Here is a 26,127-nt window from a genome sequence, read left to right on the forward strand (position 1 = left end):
CATATATAAGGGTGAGTGGTGAAGATAGAGTTTTTATTAAGAGATAAATTAAGGAGATTCAATATTTACTAAGTATATAAAAATAAGAAATAGTTTTAATTTAAATATACAGTGTATTTTTTAACAAATGGAGTTCAAATGAGACCTTGCTCTCATCTGGTTCCGTCCTTGTAGGGGTTGTTTGATTGGTGGGATAAAGAATAATAATCTCGAAATAAAATGGGAAATTATTTTATGCCACATTTAATTATGGTGCTAATTAATCTCGGGAACTATCTAATCTCATGAAATATCCCAATTTGTATAATATTCTTGTCTATCTTATTCCAATAACCAAACAATAGAGTCCGCAACTTCATGCAAGTGTGAAGTTGCATATTCAAAATTTATTCGACTGATGTGAATACAAATTAACTTCAAGAAGAATTACTGCAAACTGACTTATATGGAAATACTGCCATTTTGGCAAATATAAACTTACCCCTGATATGAATACATGGCTGCCAACTATATTTACGAATGTATTTCTACGATCATTATTAAATATATACCTAAATTGGTATTTACGTGAAAAGCAAACGTAAACAAAAGTTATTTTATTTCAAAATGACTCATGTATTATAACAAAGATAACTAACGACAATTATTAATTGGGATAACATGTAAGAGATAAGGAGGTAATTAACCAAAGATCTACTCAAAACTTCAACTTTAAATATCTTTATTTTTTCAAACTCAATCGAATTTTGTTCAAGCTTAAAAGTCGCAAAAGGAGAAGGTTATTTCATTCAAGTGACAACATTCAAAGCTCTTTTTTTAATCGTAAATCCTATTAGCCTAATGTACATATGAATTTATTGTTAAAGGCGTAAGATTCAGTGACTAACGAGCCTTTGATTATGTAAATATTTTTACATAAGTAATAGTATAATTTAACACGTTATAATAAGTCATTTAACTTTATTTTTTATTATAAATTAATGCGTACTATAAATAAAATTATTTACCATTAAGTTACCTGATTAAAAATACTTTTTACACTGGTTCTTAAAAAGTTTTATAAGTCATGATAATTTATAATTCAAATAATTTATAAAAAAGCTAAGTAAATCGTGGTTAAAGAATCGCCTAGTAGACTCCCAAATAGTAATAGGTTCACATAAATGAAACAGAGAAATATTAAATAAAATTATTTACATTACCTTTATAAGTAACCTGGTAAAAAATATTTATTACACTGGTCCTAATAAAGAAAAATCTTTGTATCTATCTCAAAAGCAAATTTTTTGTTAAGCAATTACTACTCCTACTAAACATTGTTTTTGATAGTTGTTCCTAAACTGACAAATGTTTCCTTTCTTTTGTCAAAGTTGGTGATTGTGTGTCGGCAATTTGTAACTGAAGTTTGATATAATCCAAGAATAGATTGCTCCAAACCACACTTCTTGAATAGGACTCCTCTATTCAAGAAACCTTATTAGAAACCTCAATTAACATGGCTACCAACTATTTTTACGGATGTATTTCTACAGTCATTATTAAATATATACCTAAATTGGTATTTACATGAAAACCAAAAGTAAACAAAAGCTATTTTATTTCAAAATGACTCCTGTATTATAACAAAGATAACTAATGATAATTATTATTTGGGATAACATGTAAGAAGTACAGAGGTAACTAACCAAAAATCTACTCAAAACTTCAAATTTAAATATCTTTATATTTTCAAACTCAATTGAATATTGTTTAAACTTAAAAGTAGCAAAACTAGAAGTTTATTTCATTCAAGTGACAACATTCAAAGCTCTTTTTTTTTTAATAGTAAATCCTATTAGCCTAATGTACATATGAATTTATTGTTAAAGGCATAATTCAGTTACTAACGAGCCTTTGATTATGTAAATTTTTTTACATAAGTAATTATATAATTTAACACGTTATAATAAGTCACTTATCATTATTTCTTTTATTATAAATTAATGCGTACTATTAAATAAAATTATTTACCATTAAGTAACCTGATTAAAAATATCTTTTACACTGGTCCTTAAAAAGTTCTATAAGTCATGATAATTTATCATTCAAATAATTTATAAAAAAGCTAAGTAAATCGTGGTCAAAGAATCGCCTAATAGACTCCCAAATAGTAATAAGTTCACGTATATGAAACAGAGGGAATATTGAATAAATTATTTACATTACCTTATAAGTGACCTGGTATTACACTGGTCCTAATAAAGAAAAATATTTGTATCTATACCAAAAGAAAAACTTTTGTCAAGCAATTACTACTCCTACGAAACATTGTTTTGATCGTCATTCCTAAATTGACAACTGTTTCCATTCTTCTGTCAAAGTTGGTGAGTATGTGTCAGCAGTTTGTAACTTAAGTTTGATATAATCCAAGAATAGATTGCTCCAAACCATACTTCTTGAATATGACTCTTCTATTCAAGAGACCTTATTAGAAACCTCAATTAACATACCAACTATTTTTACGGATGTATTTCTAAAATCATTATTAAACATATACCCAAATTGGTATTTACGTGAAAACCAAAAGTAAAAAAAAAGTTATTTTATTTCAAAATGACTCCTGTATTATAACAAAGATAACCGATGATAATTATTAATTGAGATAACCTGTAAAGAGTATGGAGGTAATTAATATAAGATCTACTCAAAACTTCAACTTTAAATATCTCTATTTTTTCAAACTCAATCGAATATTGTTCAAACTTAAAAGTCGCAAAAGTAGAAGTTTATTTCATTCAAGTGACTCTTTTTTTTTTGTTTAATCGTAAATTCCATTAGCCTAATGTACATATGAACCAATGATAATTAGTATTACGCGAATCTAGCCGGGGGTTAATCGGAAAGAGCCTCTTTATCTCCTAAAATAGAGGTAAGGTCTGCGTACACTCTACCCTCCCCAGACCCATTTTATGAGATTTCATTGGGTATCTTATCGTTGTTGTAGTACTACGTGAATATAAGAAGTTAAGTTAAAAAATAGGAATATGAGAGCAAACAAAATTTACCATTTTAAAAATAGGATAAATCGGTTTAATGGCAATAGAGTCATCTTAGTGTACATTTAGCTGTCTTTATCTCATTAATCTATAATAGAACTATTTTGATATATATGACTTTATTATTAAAGGCGTAAAATTCAGTTACTAGCGAGCCTTTGATTATGTAAATATTTTTTACATAATTAATAATGTAATTTAACGCTAATAATATATTTAACACGTTATAATAAGTCACATATTATTATTTTTATTATAAATTAATAAGTACTATTAAATATGATTATTTACCATTAAGTAACTTGGTAAAAATATTTTTTACATTGGTCCTATTTTTTTTTATAAGTCATGATAATTTATAATTTAAATATTTAGAAAAAATGTAAGTAAAACGTGTTCGAAGAATAACCTAGTTGATTATCCAAATACTAACAAGTTTTCAAATAAATTGAAACGGAGGGAGTATTAAATAAAATTATTTACCATTACCTTAGAAGTAACCTGGTAAAAAATATCCTCTACATTGGTCCTAAAAAAAAGAAAAATCTTTCTTTGTATCCCAAAAGCAACACATTTGTTAAGTAATTACTGTTGTTTAAAAATAATCTGTATAAGTCTAAATAAAGTTTCTGAATCTATAAAACACTTAGTAAAAGCAGATTACACAATCTGTAAAAACTAAAAACCAGTAAATTACAGAAAATGGACAAATGAACAGAAACAGTGTTAGAAAAAAAAAATATATTCAGAACATAATCGAGCCCACTTAGTTCAAAGTGTGTCCTTAAGGAAATTATTCCCCTCACAGTACTCGAGGTTAATGGAATATCCCCTCCCAGGATAGAACGATTATCTTACCAAAATAGTAGTACTCCAAATTCTGGTAGCGGCGAACCACTCAATGGCAGTATATCACACAGAAAAGAAAACTTGTAAGAAGAGTAGAAGAATAGAGGATTTCAGAAAAATTTGTAAGTAATAATCTGAATATTAACTGGAATTTATAGCCATTAACGCACTGGTTGGGAAAAGGTTTGCACCTTTTCAGAAAGGTTTGCAACCTTTCAGAAAATGTACGTTTAAAAAAAAAACGGAGGGAAATTTAAATTAATCCGGGGAGAAACGGGTCGCGGGTCAGACACGCGGATCCGGGTCACTAACGGGTCAGAATCTGGAAATAATTAATTAATAAATAAATAATTAAATTAAAATTTAAAAGAATTTGGTCCAAAAAGATTATCAATCAATCAGATCATTTGACCAAATCCAAATCCAAATCCAAAGCCGAGCGAGCGACGACGACGGCGCGTGGGGTCCTTTCCCCCTCAACCCTTTTAGCAACTAGAGAAGGTGTAATGCAATATGTACACCTCTCTTTTTCTCTCTTTTTCCTATGTGGGACAGATGCTTTAACCAAAGCACAAGGAACCTTTTACATTTCCCAAAGCAAAAAGGGACCTTTTATATTCCCTTCACTTTTCATCCCATCATTTCCCATTCACCAATATCAAAAAACCCAACAATTACTACTCCCGCTAAACATTGTTTTGATCGTCGTTCCCTCCAAACTAACAATTTTTCCATTCTTCTATCAAAGTTGGTGAGCGGGAGTCGGCAATTTGTTACTGAAGTTTGCTATAATCCAAGAATAGATTGCTCCGAACCACACTTCTTGAATAGGACTCTTCTATTCAAGAAACCTTGTTACAAACCTCAATTAACATAGCTACCAACTATTTTTACGGATGTATTTCTACAATCATTATTAAATATATAACTAAATTGATACTTACGTGAAAACCAAAAGTAAACACACCTAAATTGGGATTTACGTGAAAAGCAAAAGTAAACAAAAGCTATTTTATTTCAAAATGACTCCTATGACAAAGATAATTAACGACAATCATTAATCGGTATAATCTGTAAGAAATACGGAGGTAATTAACTTAAGATACTCAAAACTTCAACTTTAAATATCTTTATTTTTTTCAAACTCAATCGAATATTGTTTAAACTTAAAAGCCACAAAAGTAAAAGTTTATTTCATTCAAGTGACAACATTCAAACTTTTTTTTTTTTTAATTCGTAAATCCTATTAGCATAATGTACATATGAACTTAAGATAATCAGTACCATGTGAATCTAGCTGAGGGTCTACCGGAAACAACCTCTCCACCTCTCAAGGTAGGAGTACGGTCTACGTATACTCTCTCACTTTGTGGGATTTCATTGGGTATGTTGTTGTTGTTGTTGTTGTTGTCGTTGTAGTAATAGTAGTATTACCTGAATCTAATTTAATACTTTATAATAAGTCACTTATAATTATTTTTTATTAAAAATTAATGCATACTATTAAATAAAATTATTTACCATTAAGTAACCTGATAAAAATATTTTTTACATTTTTTTTTTGGTAACTGATTTTGTATTACCAGGGAAAATATGTACATTATCTTTATAGCCTGAACCCAAACTTGGGCCAAATTTGGTCCCACCTACTTCCTCACTCTCTACTTAACAAGATCTGTCTCTATATCCTATCGATATCTATTTCCTCTTGCACACCGCAACTCACATAGGCCAAATTAAGGATAGTAATTCATTCTTCTTAGGTATCCAACAATTCTGGCCAGCCCTTCGCCTTTAGCATGCACCTCTTGAGTTATCATCCTCACCTCACCATCACCAGTATTAGCTTTTGCTTGAAAGATTCTCTGATTTCTCTCCTTCCATATGTGGTAAACGCAACTAGCCAAGATCATCCTAAACAACTCAGTTTAAGCAGATTTACCCTGTCCATATTAGATAGCCCACATGAGTTCATCTTGCCAGCCCCTTGCACCTCTACATACACCCAACCAGTGAAGTAGTCTTTCCCAAATTCTGGCAGAAAATTGGCATAAGAAAAATAGATGCTCCATGGTTTCATCCTCACTTTGGCACAACATACATTCAGCTTCCGTTTTATATCCCATTTGATCAACCTGTCCCTAGTTGTTAGTCTTGAATGAGCAGCTAACCTCAAGATAAATATCCATTTAGGACAGCCCAAGTTGTTACATATTAACTTCCTCCATGGGACTTTGGCAAAAACACCCCGGAACTTCATACACATGTGTCTGATTGAGAAATTATCCATAGCCAGTACATCATCAAATGTCATCCCAGCAGCCATGAACCATTCTTTAGCCTTCAATATCTTCCTAATGATCCAAGAAGCTTGCTTTGGGTTAGCTTCCCACACAGGTTGTCCTTTAATATAATAAGTATGAGTCCATTGAATCCACAACCTGTCCTTCTTCATACATAGGTTCCATAGAAGCTTACAGATGACTGCCTTGTTCCAGATCTCCATGTCAGTCATGTTCATCCCTCCAGCCACTTTGGGAAGGCAAACAGTTTCCCATGAGAGAAGTGCTTTCCTGGACTGTTGCAGTCCTCCAGTCCATAAAAACTTCCTGCCTATTGCCTCAACACATTGGGTGATCTGCTTAGGCAGTACAAAAATCTGGGACCAGAAAGTTTGCATAGAGAATAGGATACTTTTAATAAGTTGCTCTCTTCCAGCGTAAGATAAGAATTTTGATGTCCATGAAGTCACTCTCCCTATCATTTTATCCAGAAAAGGTTGACATTGCATTACTGTCAATCTTTTGGTACTAAGCGGCACACCAAGGTACTTCACTGGCAAGACCCCTTTTGGAAACTCAAGAAATTTCATAATTTCCTCCTGGTTGTCTTCAGGTATTCCTTCGAAATATATAGTACTTTTACTGCTATTCACCTTCTAACCAGAAACAGAGGAAAAGTGTTGAAAACACTGGTACATAAGCTGCACAGAACCCACATCCCCCCTACTAAATAAAAGTAGGTCATCAGCAAACCCGAGTTGGACCAAGTGTAACTTTTCACACCTTGGGTGGTAGTTGAAATCTGGAATATGCTGAAGAGTCTTGAGTCGTTCGTTTAGATACTCCATAGCAAGCACAAATAGAAAAGGGGACATTGGGTCCCCTTGTCTTAAACCTTTCCTAGCATTAAATGGCTTGGATGGCATTCCATTAACAAGGATAGAATAAGAGACACTGGTCAGACACTGCATGATCCAGTTCACAAACTTTTCAAGGAAAGCCAAGCCAACCAAGATATGTTCAATAAAGCACCATTCTAGTGAATCATAAGCCTTCTGCATGTCCAGTTTTATCATACATCTAGGAGATATTCCTTTCCTTCCATAACCTTTAACTAGTTCATGCCCCATGATTATGTTGTCTGAAATTATCCTACCAGGCACAAAAGTAGATTGGCAATTATCCATTAGACCATCCATTACCTCTTGTAGTCTCCTGGTAACTATCTTGGAGATAATTTTATAAAGAGTAGAGCAACATGATATTGGTCTGTACTCATTCATACACTCAAGATTTTTCACTTTCGGAATAAGTGTAACAGAGGTGCAATTTATTGTCTTGGTCATTTTCCCTGTTTCAAAAAACTGTAATACAGTCGCAGTAATGTCTTTGCCAATAATAGGCCAAGCCTTTTTAAAGAAACAAGAGTTCAACCCATCACAACCTGGAGCTTTCATGTCATCTATGGAATTAAGTGCTAATTGTACCTCTTTACTTGTCACTGGTTGTAAAAGTGCTAATTGCTGGACCCTTGATAGTATGGGACCATCTTTGATCACCTGAGGGTTTATGGCAGGAATTGAACTAGCAGTAGATCCTAACATATCTTGATAAAATCCAGTGATCTCCTTCTCAATGTCTTCGTCAGAGTGCAACATTCGTCAGAGTGCAACCATGTTCCTTGGCAAGATTTCGTGTTGTAATAGAGTTCTGACTATATCTGTTCGTCATATTAGCATGGAAGTATGCAGAGTTTGTGTCCCCTAGCCCAAGCCATTGAACTCTAGATTTTTGCTTATATATGCTCTCTCTGATTGTTCCCCATTTCTCCAGTTGTCTTCTAAGCTATTTCTCAGCAGCCATCATATTGTCCTGTGGCACTTGAGGTCCCATTGTCACTCGCATGTCATGGAGTTTTTGCCTTATGCCTTCTAGTTTTGTGTCCACACTACAGTATTATTTAGTGTTTAACACCTTTAGTTTATGTTTTACCCCTTTCAGTTGCTGCCAGATTGTGTGTATATTAGCATTCTCTTCTGCATTCCAAGCTTCTTTACCAGTGATAAGAAATCCTTATGATCCGCCAAGCAGTTAAAGAATCTGAATGGCTTGGCTTTTTTCCTTTGCGGGACATCTAAGCGCACCCTGAGAGGTGAGTGATCAGAAAAGTATGGTTCCATGGCCATAACATGAACATTTGGCCAGGTGTTCATCCATTCAGCATTTACCAGGACTCTATCTATTTTGCTATAGATAGTATTGTTAGTCCATGTGTATTCCCTCCCTATGGTGTGCATTTCATTCAATCTTGTATCAAAAACCAACTCCTTTAAATCTCCTATCTCCCTTTCTTGGACAGGGCTACCATTTTGCCTATCCGTTGCCTCTAAAACAGCATTGAAGTCCCCCATGATAAGCCAGGGGCCCTGTTGATTTTGGTGTATGCTTCTCAGAGTCTTCCAAAGTCCTTCCCTGTCCTGAATAGTGTGTAGGCCATAGACCACAGTTAAGTGAAATTGAGAGTTTGTAGCATAAATTCTGACTGCACCATGCATACTCTGAGTAGTCATATCCATCAGAGAGAAATCCAGCACATTTTGATTCCACAATAACCAAATTCAACTTTTATTAGAGCTACTAGCATTGGACAATCAGGACCAGCCAGGCGCAAGCTTCTTTATAATTTTCCCTTCATTATTAGCATGGACTCTATGTTCTAGGACAGTTAGTAGTCCTATTTTATTCACCAACATAAACTCCTTAAACTCTTTGTGCTTGTACACTTTATTCATACCTCTCACATTCCATGTTATAACACTCATTTGGAATTGTGATTGATTATGGCATTACCATCACCTTTCCTTCTACCACTTGGACCTTATTGAATAGTGGCCTTGGCACCATGGGATTGTACCACATTTCTATTCAGAGGATTAAACCCATTCATTGTATCAAGTACATCACTGTTAACATTTTCCAGTCTGCTGTCTATAGCAGTGGATTTCTTAGTCACATTTGTCCATCTAGCATTTTGGTTTGGTTACTTAGGAACCACCTGCATTTGTGTCAAGTCCCCTCTATTCAGGACCTGTGCTTGACCACCCTTGTTTGGAGGAGCTTGCACTTTTCCTTGATCCTGATTCTTCCCCTGGTCATGAATTTCCGATGGTGTATCTAGTGGTTGAGCAGTTTCTCGTAGCTGGACAGTCTCTCTAGGTGAATCGATAGCAATCTCACTCGTAGATTCCAAATGAGCATTACTAGGACCCCCTTGTTCATTAGGAGCCTGCTTTTGCCATGTCTGCTTGTGCTTGTAAGTTTTCTCCCTCCGAGGCTTTTTGTTTACCTTTTCCTGCGCTTTATCCTACACTCTCTCAGTTACAGCAGGTCTGCAATTGTGTCCTACAGTCAAGCAAACGAAGCAGTACATTGGTTCCCAATCATAAGCAACTCTTTTATCAAACACCCTACCCGTAGGGTTCTTCACCTTTACCATCTTAGGAAGTGGCTTTGTTATATCCATTTCCACTAGCACACGAGCATAAGAAATTCGAGCTAGTGATGATGTACACTCATCTGCGTAAATAGGGGTGCCCAAACCACTGCCTATACGACTTAATATTCTTGCACTCCAGCAATTGAGGAGAAGATTAGGTAACTTTACCCATATTGGAACAAGTTTCAATACCTCATCATAGAAATTAAATTTCAGAGTCCATTGCTTTATAATTACCGGGCGATTGTTGATCGTGTGAGGCCCAGAGAAGAGAACATCATTCCTCTTCTCGATGCTACTGAATCGTACCATAAAGTAGTCATCATTATGGTAAAAGATTTGGGGTTTTTGAACATATGTTCTTTGCGCCGCTAAGATTCGATCAATTGCCCCAATAGTAGGTGAATGCCCTATAACATACAGAATTAAAGCATGCCTCCACCTCGAATTTTCACAGTCTAGTTCATCCTGATCCAATTCCACAACCTTAACCCCATCCTGTATCATGAGTGCGATGTACTCCAGTGGCATACCTCTCCCAGAAAGTTTATTACCAGTTATAACATTTGCCCATGTTTTACCAGTATCATCTTCCTTATTTGCAGTACTTGGAGCTATAATCGGAAGAGTACTCACCGTTGTTCCACCAGAACTCGCCGCTACTGATGTACCACCACTAGGTGAACTAGTGTTGGTCGCTACCGGAGTTGCAACAACTTTCCTTTTTCCATCGCTTTCCATTTCCTGTTGAGCTTTCATATCCGGCTCCTTTCTATTAATTCCTGCCGATCGAGTAACCGCCGGAGTATTTAAAACCCCCTGTGTTCCAGATCCCTTCAGCAAAACAACCCCAGGTGATCCATGGAAACGATCACCGGCTGCCATAGCTTCCGCCAGGTGCCCTGGCTTGATGAATTGTTGCTTATGAGGGCGTCCTCTCCCCATAGTCGTCGGCGATGCACGTTAGTGGACCACCCTTAACATGCACCGAGAGGAAAGAGGAAAGTGTCTATACAGAGTACTTATTTTTTACATTGGTCCTTAAAAAGTTTTATAACTATGATAATTTATACTTTAAATAATTTAGAAAAAATGTAAGTAAAACATAATCAAAGAATCAACTAATAGACTACCCAATAGGTTAGAGTTTTAATTATTTATCATTACTATAAGTAATCTGGTAGAAAATATCTTTTACACTGGTCCTAATAAAGAAAAATCTTTCATTCTATGCCAAAAGCAAAACATTTGTTAAGCAATTACTACTACTCCTGCTAAACATTGTTTTGATCGTCGTTCCCTCCCAAACTGACAAATGTTTTCATTCTCCTGTCAAAGTTGTTGAGTGTGTCAGCAATTTGTAACTGAAATACACCTTTGCTATAATCCAACAATCGATTGCTCCAAAACCACACTTCTTGAATATAGGACTCTTCTATTCAAGAAACCTTATTAGGGAAAAAAACAAAACTCTCTTTTTTCTTTAACCCCATTTCTCTCTTCAATGGTTCGTGTTTCCACCTTTCTCTTGAACAAGGTAGTCATTTTGTTAGACAAGTAAACCTTTTTTTTTTTTTTTTTTTTTTTGATTTTTTCTTGAGCTTCTTTCAGTTGATCAAAACTACATTCTTGTTTTTTAGGTCAATGGGTACCAGAATTTTTTGAAAATCTGTATTTTTTTGGTTATGATTGTTGGGATTTCTTTAGAATTCTTGATAAGAGAACCTGTTTTTTTTGCTCTGTTTTCTAATGGGTTTCTTTGATTTTCTTTATCTGTTGATGTATAGACTGCTGCTACTATTTTTTTTTTTCTCTTAAAAGGGAATTTTGTTTACATCAAGTTTTTTTTTTTCCCCTTTGGACTAAACCAGAGGCTTTTCTTGATTACAGTAATTCAAGTTTGTGCTATAAATGGGAAAGAGGAAGGGCAAAGAGATTGTGAACAAAGAAGAATTAGCTGAAGATTGGTGCTTTGAATGTAAAGATGGAGGAGAGCTTATGATTTGTGATTATAAGTAAGTCCTTTTTGGTAAAAAAAAAAAAAATCAATTTTATTTTTGTATATTTGGTTGAACAAACTAGGTACTCGCGAGCTGGTCTGATTGTCCAAATATAAAAAGTATTTTTATTTTTATTTTTATTTTCTGTCTTTACTTTCTCAATGAAAACGTGGACATGATTTGGAATTTTTTTTCCTGGCTTGAAAAGGACGCCATTCCCAATTTTAGGTCAAAATTGCCCCTGTGTTTGGCGTTTTATCACCTGGAATGGTGGGGACATTTTTGTCTTTTCAGAACCCTAGGTTCTTAGATAGTGGAGTGTCCCTATTGATGATTTAAAAAAAAAAAAGGGACACACACTGATTTTATATCAAATCAAGCAATTTAACTTTAACACATGGAAGATATATGTAATCTTAACTTCATTCCCCCTAAATGACGGTATAAAAGACACATGTCATGCATTTATTAGTTTGCTCTAAACATTAAGTATTTACCCCCAAATGACACCATCCAACGTGTTTGAATTTTAAATATTGTTTCTCCTGTGATTAGCAATCTGTTATTTTATTGGGCATGCATTAACTGACTCTCAAGAATTTCTTGATTATTAAAAAAAAAAAAAAGTTTTTTTTTAATTTTTATTTAAGTAATAGCCACTGTTGGGTTTCCTGGAAAAGGTTATTTTCTTGGATAAAATCAAGCTTGCTTGCAAACATTGTTAGATGGCTCCTCATAATCCAAAAAATTAATAATGAATAATTGAAAAAAGAAACAGGTTAGTACCTTAAGTTTCCAGCTGTGATTTTCTATGAGGAACATGTCAATTTAACTTGTATGAAACACAAATTTTGTAGATTAACTTGACTTATATGACTTGGTGATTCTTTCTGTATCTATATGGACGTTTACTAAATAATATATTATTGAATTTGCAGGAAGTGTTTGAAAGCTTATCACCCTAAATGTGCGGGGAGAGATGACTCAGAGACAAGTGATAAACGTTTTATATGTGGTAAGCATCTTAATTTATCCTTCTTCAAGCTAATTTAGTATTTCATTATTTACTCTTTCTTCTTTTGTTTTGTTTGACAGATTTTTCCTTTTGCTAGCCAAAGTTAAGCATGACAAAGCATACTTTATATTGAGTGAAAAAGTCAATTTAGTTTGGAATTCTGTTATATTGAGATTTTCAAGATAATCACTGGAAAAAAAAAACTGTCTTTGTCATTTCTCCATGTATACTAAAATGAAAAGGGATATGGATTGCTCTGCTTAAATAACTTGCTTAACAACCTCGCATACGCTGTTAAAGGGAGGACAATACGTTATGCGGTAGTCGAAGTCCCTTGATACTATTTGTCGAGTACACGGGAATTACAAATATTTAAAATCGTATCAACTTGCTAGTTATGCTCAGCTGCCTCACTTATGCACTAAAATGTTGCTTTTAAATATTATCATTATAAATCATCTTTTTTTTCCTTCATCCAAATTTATGAGCCACAGCAGCAGTTCAGGTATTGATTTCAACTGTCAAATATTTCCAAAGGTTGGCCTCATCAGTCCACCGGACTCATCTTCCTTTAATCTCCTTTTTATAATTAAAGTGATTTTGTTGTTGGTTTCAAGGTAAATATGACTAGAAAATTTGCATCGTGGAACCAATTCATGTGCTCTCCATATAGAGTTCTCTAATTTAGTTCAGTTACTCTTGAGCTTTGTTACTATCTGATGGTCCAGAGTAGCATCCAGCCAAACGATGTAGCGAAACAGAGAGGTAAGTAGATAGGTGCACAACTGAGGCTGGTCAGCTACTGATTGGTGATAACTAATTGTATGAGAGTAGTTCAAAATGGATTTGTATATGGCAAGTTAGGTTCTCTCTCAACTGGCTTTTTTATGTGGAACTTTTTTTATTAATTTCATTATCCAGCCCAATTTTATTCATAAATGTATGGCTCAATTTAGATAGTTAAGTTCGTTTTAGTACATGGCTGATGCTTGTACTTCTTAATCAGCAAAGACGAGTCTATTTGATAAGTTTTACATTTTAAAATCTTCCTAGATATTATGCAAATAGTGTATAACCTTGTTCAACCATACTCGTTTTGAGTGACTGAATTAGTTAAAATCAGTGAACATATTTAGGACCATGTGTTGACTATTTTACTACACTTGGTTAAAGTTTTCGATCAAAATTCTGAAAGATCAAGACGAGAGAACATAGATCGTGTTACGGTAAAGCCACCCATGACATTCGGCTCGCCCACAATGCATCCATGGTGGAAGTGGGAATAGCCAAAAGATTCTTTTGTTGCTTTTAGATGGTGTTCATTTTTAGTAAGTAATAATTGCATGACATTATGGTGTGACTCAATGGTCAATAAAATAGGTGAAAACCTTGGCGACCAATGATTAGACAAAAACGCTAGGTGATCTTTTTGGACCTGCCTAAGCCTTGCTGGACAGAGTTACGAAGGTATTTGTGCTGGTGGAAGGTAGCAGGTACCTGGTGAAATAGTCGAGGTGCGCGTGAACTGAACGGAACACCACCGTTATACAAAAGCTAATGATTTCATTCTTCACATGTGTTCTCAGTTTCTACGAGAATCTTTTGGTCAGGGAGGAGCAAGTGTTTCCATATAATGCAATGTGGATTCTGAATGTGTTGAGGAAGGTGTGTTTTTTCACTTGGTTAGCCGCAAGAGGGGCGATATTGACAGCAAAGAACTTGAGAAAGCGGAAGGTTGTATGTGTATTGGTGTTACATGTGCAAGGAAGTGGGCAAGGAAGTGGATCATCTTCTTCTACATTGCGGGTTGAAAATAAGATTATGGTGGGATATGTTTAGCTGGTTTGACACTCCAAGGGTGATGCCAAAAACGGTGAAAGAGCTAATGTCCAGTTCGAAGAGTACGAGGGAGAAGGCGAAGACGAAAGACATGGAATGTGGTACCACTTGCATTAATGTGGGTTGTCTGGAGAGAGGGGAATAAAAGGGCTTTTGAAGGAGTAGAGTCGAGTTTTCTCCCTTTAAGGAGTAGCCTTCGTTCCTTTATTTTCTTTTGGCGTACCCAGAAAGTCCCTTATTGTGTAGACGATTAAGTGGGGTTTGTAGAGAATCATATTGAAATGAAATACATTTACTTGATAAAAGAAACAAGTGGTATACAAGAGAATCTAACAATCGTATCGATTCTATACGAATCTATGTTAATTAAACCTTCGTGGGTGTACCAAATTTTTTAAAAACAAAGGAGTTCTTTTGATTTATAGAGAGTTTTTTCATTCTCTCCTTATATATATATATTTTTTTTTGATGACATGGGAACCCGCAGCCGCTACCCTTCAGGTGCGCACAAGGTAAACCCAGCTCCTGTGCAATAGCTCGCAAACCACACAGGAGAGGTAACCCGCACTAGGCAAGCCCCGTGCGACAAGCTCGACCCAGAAGGAAAATCCCCTGCTATCGTAGGCAAGGGGTTTCGAACCTGAGACCTCCATTATGAAAGCCCCATGCTTAACCAACTGAGCCACCCTTGCGGGTTTCTCTCCTTCTATATTGTCAACATTAGTGCTAAGAATATCCATCCCATGCTTTGGTCATCATCTTTTCCCTCCCGAAGGCCTAACTAAGGAGCGTGTTTTTAACCATGGCACGCATGATCCATTGTATTACGGGGAAATTCAAAGAGATTCCCTCATAATTGGTGCATGACCTATTAAAGAAAAATAAGATGGTCCAGATCTTCCCCATAGCACCAATATATGTTACTTTCCTGCTTCTAAGGTTTTTGAGAGTTAGAATGATTTAATCAAGAAGAGTCCAACTTTCCCATCCTAATTTGATATGTCACTTATTACATTGCGGAGAAGAAAGTATTGAGAGCATGGGTATATATAGTAAACTCTTAATTGGTTTAGTTAATAAACTCTAGCAAATCCCCAAAAGATGACCGCCCGGTGAGCGCAAAACACACTATAAAATAAGCTCATGCTGCGTCAAAGATAATATAGAAAAGTATTGTATCCATAGGGATTGGTTCAAACAGGCTATGTTACTCGGACTCTTCAAAAATGTCAACGGGTGCGTGTCGGGTTCTCCAATAAGTAGTGTATTTTTGGAGAATCCGACACGGGTGCGGCATCGAATGTGAAGAGTCCCCGCAACTTAGCAAACAGTGTCCAAATGATACTTGGCTTTATATTATTGAGGCAAATAAATTCTTTAGATTGAGGTGGTTATAAACCACTAGTAACCAATTAAAATTGTAAACTAGTGAACTTGTTCACGGAGAAGCTGAGAGCTGAGTGACAATAATTAATTATCAAGAGGAGAAGCAAGGGCTGACGACAAGATAGGTGCAAGAGAAGTTATTGGGATCCAGCTATGTTCAAAGTTCATATCTAAAGTGTCGTTAATTCTCTTGAATTCAACAACTGATTAGGATTTTCTTGACTTTAAGAATCTCCTTTCGAATGAACTTAATATCTTTCAGAATAAACTAATGAAAAGCACGAAGAACATTTGCACGATAAAACGCTAATGGATTTAGTTTCAACAAAAACGTCTCGCGAGTATTTCCAATCTTAATTCAAAGAACAATTTAAGAAGTTCTTCGATTACTTAAGAGAATCGTTACAAACCATATTATGATGCATACATATTCAATGAAATATTTCTCTTTCAATTAAAATAAAATAATGAATAACCTTGCAACTCGTTTCAAAACTCCATTAACATATTTGAGCAATCAAACAAAGTCGAAACCATAATTAAATCTCAAAACACCATATCTGTGAAAACCCTAATGGAAAACTACTCCATAATCGAATAAAAACACATCATCAAGAAGGAATGAAAACTAGAAAGCATTACAGCCAACTATCGATCCAAACTCGCGTATTGAATCAATTCTTGATGACAGAGAGTAATGATTCCGTGAGTCTTCAAGCCTTCGCCGCTCTCTCAATCTTCCGAGCGTCAAAAGTCCTTTCAATCCTGCTTTGATTACACTTTTTTTGAGCTGAGGTTCTATTGGAGACAACCTCTCTACCCCACAAAGGTAGGGTCAGGTTTGTGTACATTGACCCCACTTGTGGGATTAGACTGAGTATGTTGTTGTTGTTATACCATAAACTGAGGGCCTCAGACCAAAATACCCTTAATTGGACGAAGTAGAAAAAAGTCAAGCCGGATTAGGCCCGGCGCGTCGCGCTGGGCAAAAGTTCAAAGGATCAGTTTTCGCCAATTCCACCAACAGTGGTGCCACCTCGTGCCATGCTTCGCCAGGCGCATCGGGGAAATTTCAGCACTTGCCCATTTTTTCTTCATTTTTCATATGCATACCCAGTCCTAGAACCCCGAACTCCATCCCGGTTGAATTTCTACTCAGACTTCGAAGTTCCAAAGTATCTGTTTTAGCTTCAAAAATGTTTCTTAGCTCTAAATCAAGTCCATAAAATAAAATATACGTAATAAGTATAGAATACTCACAGTATATCTCAAACACGATTCAAGTGTAGCAAATAAAAGGCGAAATGTAGCCGAAAGCCCGTGTTTCTAGCCTATCATCACCACCTCGCAGCTAGGAGCCGGAATAACAACCTTGGGAACCAAGGTTTAAATTCAAGAGGTGAGTAGAGTTATCCTGGTGCGAAGTAGTAGGTATTATGTCAATCAGCCGAAGGGCATGCAAGTTGGTGTAGTTACCACCATTGTATATATTTCAGAAAAAGGAAAAAAATGCCTTGACGACTAATAAATTTTTAGAAGCAATTTCATTCTAACTGCCAAAGTTTATATTTCTAATAATTAGTATTAAATTTTTTGAAGAAAATCTTTGAATTTTTGAAGAAAATCTTTGAGTATAAGTGTTATAAATTAAGGTGATTGATGTTTCAAAAAAAAAAAAAAAAAGAATGAAGAAAAATGTTTAAAAAAAATTAAGGTGATTGATTTGCAGTACATAGTATAGTGCTGTAATGAACTTAAGTCATTCAAGATCTCTTGATCTCCCTCCGCAACTCATGTTTCTTTACATAGATGAAGAATTATAGAAATAGAAAATTTAATAGACATTTTATTATGGTTCTCTATTTTTTTTGGTCTACTTCTTGTACGGGAGCTCTTTCCCTTTGTTAATGTAAATATTTCTTACTTGATAAAAGAAAAATGGACATTTTGCTATTAGCTTATGATAGCTCTTATTGACTTTGCATATTGCTAGCCCTATTTTTTGAAGAGCAAGTATAATCAGTATTGATTTAATCCCTGAAATTTAAACTACTTAAGGAATGGTATTTTCATGGTGTGTAAATAACTTATGATAAGAAAATCGTTAAGCTCAAGAACAGACTTATTCTTTAACAAATATAGCCTAACATGTAGGTTCAAGTTCGAATTTCATCACCTAACCGCAGCCTTAATTCTCTAGGGATAGGTTTCTTTATCATGCGTGTGTATGCTTAATAAACCTTGATAAGAATATGATAATATATATAAGCCAAGAGAATATACAACAACAACAACAACAACAACAACCCAGTGAAATCCCACAACGTGGGGTCTGGGAAGGGTAGAGTGTACGCAGACCTTACTCCTACCAAGGTAGGACGGCTGTTTCCGAAAGACCCTCGGCTCAATAAAAAACATAAAAAGAGTGTCAGATAAGGCTAAGAGATTCAAAGCGATATGGAAATGAAGTAACGCAAGCGACACAGATAACATAGAATAATCAAAGCACAGGAAATAACAGATAATAGCATAAATCAGAGCACAAGAAATTATACTAAGATAGTAATATACTAAGAAATGATTATTGTACTCACATTTTTCTTAAGTGTTAGAGTTTGATTTAGAAACAAATTTCGCCTCTCAATTGCAAAACAATATTAGAATAAATTTAATTGCTTAATTTGACTCCAAATTGCTACTGCGCCACTTTTTGAAATGACGAACCACAATGTTAGAGGATTAGTAGTCTGTGGTATCTGTTGCTGATATAGATAAGTATATCTCTCACCCAAAAGACATTAGATTAAAAGGGTAGCCTGGTGCACAAAGCTTCCCACGTTAACACAGGCTCCAGGGAAGGCCATGTAGATTGCATTCAAATATTTTTAGTTTGAGTACTTATATATTGTTGGTTTATTTTGTCTTGTTAGTTTCACTGGTCATGTGTTGCTTTTTTCATTTCATAGAATAAAAATAGTTTTGTGACAAGTAACATCCATTTTACCGTGCTCCAGGATGGCATACCTGCTTAGTTTGCAACAAAACTTCAAACTATCACTGTTATTGTTGTGTTAATGCTGTATGCTCTCGCTGCATTGGTCGTTCCCTTTTTGTCCTTGTTAAAGGGAAGTTTGGATTCTGCAATCACTGCCTAAAGCTCGCATTGCTCGTGGAAGAAGACAGGGATATTGATTCTGAAGGGGTATGCATGATTATTATTGTTACTTTGAAACTGTATTGTTCGGTTCAGTACTAATTAATTACTTACTTTACTATTTTGGAAATGTTTATTTTCACATCCGAAGAGAACTTGTCATGGAAACTATTAACTGAACTAGCCCAGGAAAACAGCTTGAACGTTAATAGCATGACATGTTACAGCATTGAGATATACTTATGTTTTATATTCATGATAGAAGGAGATCATTGAAGCCAAGTCGTTAAAGCATTTTGAGATGCAACAAGCTTGACAACAGAAAAGTATGAGATGCTCTACCCATCTCTCTATAAAACACTATATTCATTTGTGATCAGAAAAAGTAAAGATTATATCCGAAAAAGGACTAAGGTATCCTGTTCAATTTACAAGGTAAACTGTATCTTATGGAAGTTTAAAAAGTTAACTTTCTCTTAGGGAGTGGCTTCACACGGGTTTAACATGAGAGAAGCTCTGTAGACTATATTAATCATATTTAATGGGTGTGGGTTGGATCATCATTTTGTTGTTTCCTGAATTTATTCTTCCTCTAGGCTTCCGAAGATTGAATTGAATTTACCACAATTGATCTTCTTGTGTCAGAAACTCTATTTAACAGCTTGCTTTCCTCTGTTTGAGCATGTAAGATTACATCTTGCGGGTTTATCACTATTATCTTTTTGGCAATATTCAGTTAGAGGAGTCTTTTCTTTTGCTTATTTGTTTTATTTTTCCTCTAGTTGGTGAGTAATCTGTTCCATTTCTCATATGATATGATTTTTGCTTTCCAGGAAAGCGTAGACCTCAAGAACCGGGAAACATATGAGGGCCTTTACAGGGAGTATTACGAGATAGTAAAGGAAAAAGAAGGATTTGACAAAAATAGTCTTCTTGCGGCTAATGTTCGACTAGAAAAGGAGAAGAAGGGTCAAATTAGTTCTGATTCAGATAAATATAGTGAAGAAGGTAATGAATGCAGTGAAGAAGAGGATGAGCAGCTATCTTCGGACAATGGGGATTTCAGTGATGGAGAACCTAAGAAGAAAAGACTTAAAAAGAAAAGATGTACACAGCAAAAAACAAAGATGCAAAGAAGAGTCAAGTCAAAGAGAAAAGAATTTGTTGGATGGGGATCAAAAGCTCTAATTGACTTTCTTCAGTCTATTGGTCAAGATACCAGAGAAAAATTATCCCAATATGATGTGACCTCGATAATAACTAAATATGTAAAAGAACATAAGCTTATCCATCCAGCTAAAAAGAAAAAGATCCTTTGTGATGTTCGGTTACAAGCTGTTTTTGGGAAGAAACAGATAAACAGGCACAGATTATTTAGCCTTCTTGAAAGCCATTTTGTTGAAAATGAGGAGCGATTACAAAAGAATGAGCTTGATGATGATTCTGAAGACGGTGATACAGAAATGTTGGTGGCTCCTAAAACGGAGAAAATGGCTGAACAAAAAAAGATATCTTCATTTAATTATTATTCAACTGCAACTCAAAGTCAATTTGCAGCCTTGATTCCTGAAAATATCAAACTCGTTTACCTGAAGAGGAGCTTGGTGCAGGATATGATCAAGCAGCCTGAGTCAATTGATACCAAGATTATAGGAAGTTTCGTTCGGGTGAAGTTAGATCGGTGTGATTATGAGCAGCGTAACTCTCATCAGCTTATGCAAATTACAGGTTGTCTTAACAAATGACTTCATAATCTGATTTATCTTTGAATAATTGCTAACACCCGTCAGTAGACTGCTGTGAATATGTTTTTTTAACTAGCCAGAACACCGGTTTTTTCTAACATAAATGATTTATGTCTCCTCAACTAACGTTTTGCTTACACTTTTTGTTGTTATCATGACATTGATAATCTGTTCAAGCATATGAAATAAAGGTTGAAACTAGAAACTCGTTTTTTCATCTTTCCATGAACTGAATTTCCTGTGGGTTATTCATTGCTGTGTTGTTAATATTGCAAGTACAGTTCATTCATAACACCCTCTGTATTTTGTTTTGAACATATAAATCTTCTTTAGAATTTTATTATAATTCGTCTGTCCGTGTTGTACGGTACTATTACTATTTGGGGAGTCAAACTGCTTCTTTCTTTGACTACAATATGTTAACATAAGTTAGTTAGACTTGACCAAAGTAATTGTGATTAGAGTAGTTAATTTGTAGTTTTCAAATATGTAACTATTATTTTAAAATGCTGGAATTCACATAGAGAATCAGATGAGTTGATTCCGGATCATATCACTCTTTTAGGGACGGAGGATCACCGTTTCTAAACTGCAAAAGTTACTCTCTCCAACTCAGAGAAGAAGAGTAGAAGATCTAGTTTGACTAGCACCAAAGATTGAGAGAGAAAAGTAAATATAGGTTACTACAAATTAATTTAATAGGCTTTGGACTATTTGAAAGTATATATTTGATATATAAATAGAGTGAAATAGATTGATGAAAAGATAAGACGTGATGAAATAAGATAACTCGATCTATTAAAGAAGCTGAGTAAATTTGGAAGAGAAAAAAGCAAGCAGGTCAAGTAAATGGGATGAAGATGGTGAGGCAATGATCATTCAAATCTAATTCCAGTCTTAACAGTCTTAATATAGAATATTATCTTCCATTAAAATCTTAATCTTGAGCACCAATTTTGCTTCCAAAATGACATCTTTCTTGTTTAAACGAGTGTTCTCAGGGATCAAGCCCGGGTCAAGTGATAAGTGCAATAGCGAGAGTTTAATTCAAGTTTCAAATATGGCCAGAGATGTTTGCTTCGCCATGCTTTCTGATGATGAGTTTTCTAAGGTAACCTACTTCATCCTTTGAGGCATCTGTCTATTCAATCTCTACCTGTAATTTGACTTGATTTTGCAGCTAATCAGCTATTTATACAGCAAATGGCTGTCTCATAACTTCTTTTGCTCTTTTGAAAAGATCAAAGGTTTTCTCTTGTTTTGAGAAGTTGTCATTCGCTGTCTCAGGTTTTTGTGTTAGTGGCATTAAAATAGATTACACTCTGGGACAAGATCCCAATTGCAGCTAATGATAGGAAGTGTGGCATGTGGATTTGCTATCTTTTCTATTTCAAATGGAAGAAAATGGCTTTTTAACCCGTCTATTAGGTGTAATCTGCATCACAGAAATCGTAACTTCATACCTTTTCTAGTTATGGTAAAAAGCAAATTCAGTGACTGAAGAGTGACTTCATTTGGGTTACCAATATATCTCAATCTGAGCTTGTTTTGCGTGATCATCAAATTTAAGGCAATAAATGTTTGATTGCATTCTAGAGCTGCTAGACTGTCATGTGTAATTGGAGCACTCATACTATTGCACAGTCTTTTGAGCAACTCTTGGTGCTTTTACATTAATGGAAATTACTTATCCAAAAGCAATTATTATAGACCTAATAGGAAGGTACCTACTGATTGTTCCCTTCTCCATTTACTTTTCAGTTGAGAGTTCTGTGGATCACTTTGAGTATTTCTTAAACTGTGGAGGACAAAAACTGATCGAACTTTTCTACTTTTTAAAAAAAATTGTTGGACATTTCTACTTTTAAAAAAATGATTGAACGTTTCTAGTAGTCTAGATCTTAGTGGAAGCTAGTTTTTTGTTTCTTCAGAATACAACATAGCATCTCACCGTTAGTTGAGTTAAATATGTCACATGTATTCCTCTATACCTAAGAAATACCTTAACAGTGAGGAACTACCCAGTGACTAAGCTCTACCAATAAGCTTTTGTGGTTAACCCTTCTATTCAATATATTTTGACATTTTACTATGTTTTTCAGGAAGAATGTGATGATTTGAGAGAGAAGGTGAAAGCGGGCCTACTTAAAAAGCTTACAATTGTAAGTTTTTTTTTTTTTTTTTTTGCTTGCAGTTTGACATAACTACCATGTTGAAACTTAGTCTAGATATTATTGTATGACTGAAAGCTTTACTATGTTTAATTATGGTTTTCCAGCATAAATACCCCCAAATAAATGACTTGTCCAAAAAGCGATTTCTCTGTCCACACTGCTTAGTGCAAGTTCTGGTTTTCCTTTAGGACAACCCAATTTCTCTTTTGTTATATCGTGTTAGAGCTTGTAATAGGGATTTCGAGTGGGAGCTAGATTCTCCAATCTCACCTCTTCAGGCAGTGCTTTTATAGTTCCCTTGTAAATGGATGGAGAGCCTTCTCAATTCCCTTTTATTCTCCTCACTTATAGGCATGGATATATTCCCTGATCCATGGGAGAGTTTTCAGTGATGGGTTGTGGTTAGACTCAAAATGGAAAAAAAAAAAAATCTTGCTCTGACGTCATTTTGAATTGTGTGTGTAACCTCTACTAAATGTTTAAGATATAGTCTTCTACATTTCTGAAAAGACATAAGATCAATCATCAAATTTTACAGTTATAGATTCAGCTGAACTCCAATTCCGTTTAGTACTACCACAAAACTTAATCTCCTTTTTTTTTTTTTAAACAATGGTGACATAAAACTTAATCTCCTATTTGCAGGTGGAGCTTGAACAGAAGGCTAAAATCCTTCATGAGGACATCACAAAGCATGTATGGTTTCAATCTTACTAAGTTACTTGTAAATTTGGATAATTTATTTCTTTAGGAACTCTCTATAAATGTATACTCCACTGGCATGAGAATACAGAATATTGTCGTGCAACATGGATCAAATGTTGTAAAATGATTTCAGTTCCATTTCAGTAACATGAAGCAATCAATATATTTGTGGAACATCTAAATATCTAATGATACCTTTATTATGATTGGTTCTTCTCCTTCCCTTCTAATGTCAGAGGATTGCTCGAGAGCTGGAATTGACGCAGACAAAGATTGATCGGGCAAATGAGAAAGGATGGAGACAGGAATATCCTTTTTTCCTTCTTTTTTTTGGGTGACTAATAGCCTGTTTGGCCTAGCTTCTCCAAGGCCGAAAGTGTTTTTTTTCCAAAAGAAGTGTTTTTTTTTTTTTTTCAATGTTAAGGTGTTTGGCCAAGCTTTTAGGAGAAGAAAAGCTGTTTTTGAGAAGCTGGAAAAAGTAGCTTCTCCCTAGAAGTACTTTTCTGAAAAGCATTTTTTAAAAGCTTGGTCAAACACTAATTGCTGCACAAAAGTGCTTTTCAAATTAATTAGCCAAACACGAACTACTTCTCACCACAAGTACTTTTTTGAAAAGCACATTTCAAAATAAGTTGATTTTAGAAGTTTGGACTAACAGGCTAAAAATTAATGGTATTTGACAAAACACCAAACCAGTCCCAAGGATGTAAAATTTAGCACAGATTTAGAAGTAAGCGCATGACTTTCTACGATCACCAATTTCATCCTAACCCCTATGTTCCTCTTTTATCATCTCATCCTTCATGCCCTAATTTCGTCTTTATGTACTGCTGTCTCCCTGTTCTTCATCCTGCAAAGAAAGGAAAGTGTTCCTTAACCCCCTTGCTGTTTACGGTTTTCCAGCTTTTGGAGAAAAAAAAGCTCCTACGGCAACCTATGTACCTGTCATTTATGCTGCAGAATATTCCCGGAGTGGTTCCTGAGGAAGTAGAGCTTGAACCTCTGGCTAAGGACGGGATGAATGTCAATCAGATGCAGCAATGCTCAGATGAGACTACCTGTGCAAAGCAGAATATTCCCGGAGTGATTCCCAAGACAGTAAAGCTTGGACCTCTGGCTAAGGACGAAAGGGATGGCAATAAGATGCATCAATGCGCAAATGAGACAACTCCTACTGGAGTTGTCAAATGTGAACCGGAAGATTGAGCAACTTGCTCAGGAAAACTTTAATAGCTCGTCCATAATGGAGGGAAGATGTGTCTTATCAGTTGCAGGTCTTACCTAGGTATTCTGATTTTAGTTGCTACAAAGGTTATTTAGTTCTAGCTTTATTATCTATGTTACAACCGGTTAAACTTTTTCCGGACCGCTCTAGTTGTTATAAGGAAAACGTAGGAGGAGACATTTTGAAGTTGCATTTGCTTTTAGCCTTTATCATGATTCATGACAATGGATCAAGTATATGGTGTATTCTTTTCAACTTAATGCAACTGATCTCCGTTTTCCAGAATCATCTTTTCTGACATAATCAGGTAGAACTCTGGGTGAAATATCCAAACTAAATATTATCTAATATTTACAGTCTTTGAACTTACGTGTCTTCCCTTTGTGTGCATGGGGTTTTGTTGGGGGGGGGGGGGGGGGGGTGTGAACTTTTCAATGTGGTATCGTTCTCTCAGAAAAGTACCCCAGCATTTGCATATTCTGAAGAAGGAAAAAGTGGAAGTACTGTATTAGGATAGCTTCACCAGTTACTCTGAATGATCTAAACATGTCAAAAAGTTGCCTCCGCAAGAATTCCTATAGTTAAGCCAGGAGGAGGCAGCTTTGAGTTATTGATTTGAGTTGTGATGATAAGGGCGAATCGAGTGTGTTTCCGGAAATGTTAACAGGTTATATTTATACGTATATATAGCCACATTTACAGTTCAAACAGGGAAGCAAAAGTTAGTCCTCGTTCTTCTTATGAGATTCTATAACATCTAAAAGTGAGCATAGATATCTAAGGATTTCCTCTTTACACCACAAATGAAACATGAGTCAAATTCATCTTAATCTTCAAAACGTCTTGCATTCCTTTCTTTTCATATAGTCCACCAAATACATACATGGATTAGATTGCCTCTATCCTTCCGTCTGATGAGATTTGCCAAAATTATTCTAGCATGCTGGTACTTCTTCAGTGTTGTTCATCTAAGTCCTTTCATGCTTTTTAAAAGTAGTTGCCAGATATGGTCAGACGATGAATCTAGTGTTGCAACTGAGGGGAGCATAATATTGCTCAACCAACATATGGTGAATAAAATGAAGTCACTCTTGATGAGTCATGTAGCATATCGCACGAAAGCTAAGACCAATAATATTCAACTTGAAGGTATTTTGATATACTTAAAACAGAGGCAGTAGTCCTTCGATATCACTGAAATCCAAATAGCTTTGATGTAATA

At 35.2% G+C, this 26,127-nt stretch overlaps 1 protein-coding gene across 1 annotated transcript; it reads left to right on the plus strand.

Annotated features, from left to right (window-relative positions):
* Positions 1-10,928: 10,928 nt before the first annotated feature.
* Positions 10,929-25,190, plus strand: LOC132598620 (uncharacterized protein At5g08430-like). The gene is made up of 10 exons (XM_060311609.1): positions 10,929-11,199; positions 11,553-11,677; positions 12,601-12,677; positions 18,917-19,104; positions 19,890-20,784; positions 21,803-21,912; positions 22,904-22,963; positions 23,621-23,671; positions 23,917-23,987; positions 24,574-25,190. The coding sequence occupies exons 2-10, from the start codon at positions 11,574-11,576 to the stop codon at positions 24,884-24,886; spliced, it is 1,869 nt and encodes a 622-aa protein (XP_060167592.1). The 5' UTR covers positions 10,929-11,199; positions 11,553-11,573; the 3' UTR covers positions 24,887-25,190.
* The last annotated feature ends 937 nt before the right edge of the window (positions 25,191-26,127 follow it).

The sequence above is a fragment of the Lycium barbarum genome, chromosome 6 (genome assembly GCF_019175385.1).
Source record: "Lycium barbarum isolate Lr01 chromosome 6, ASM1917538v2, whole genome shotgun sequence".
Taxonomy (NCBI): domain Eukaryota; kingdom Viridiplantae; phylum Streptophyta; class Magnoliopsida; order Solanales; family Solanaceae; genus Lycium; species Lycium barbarum.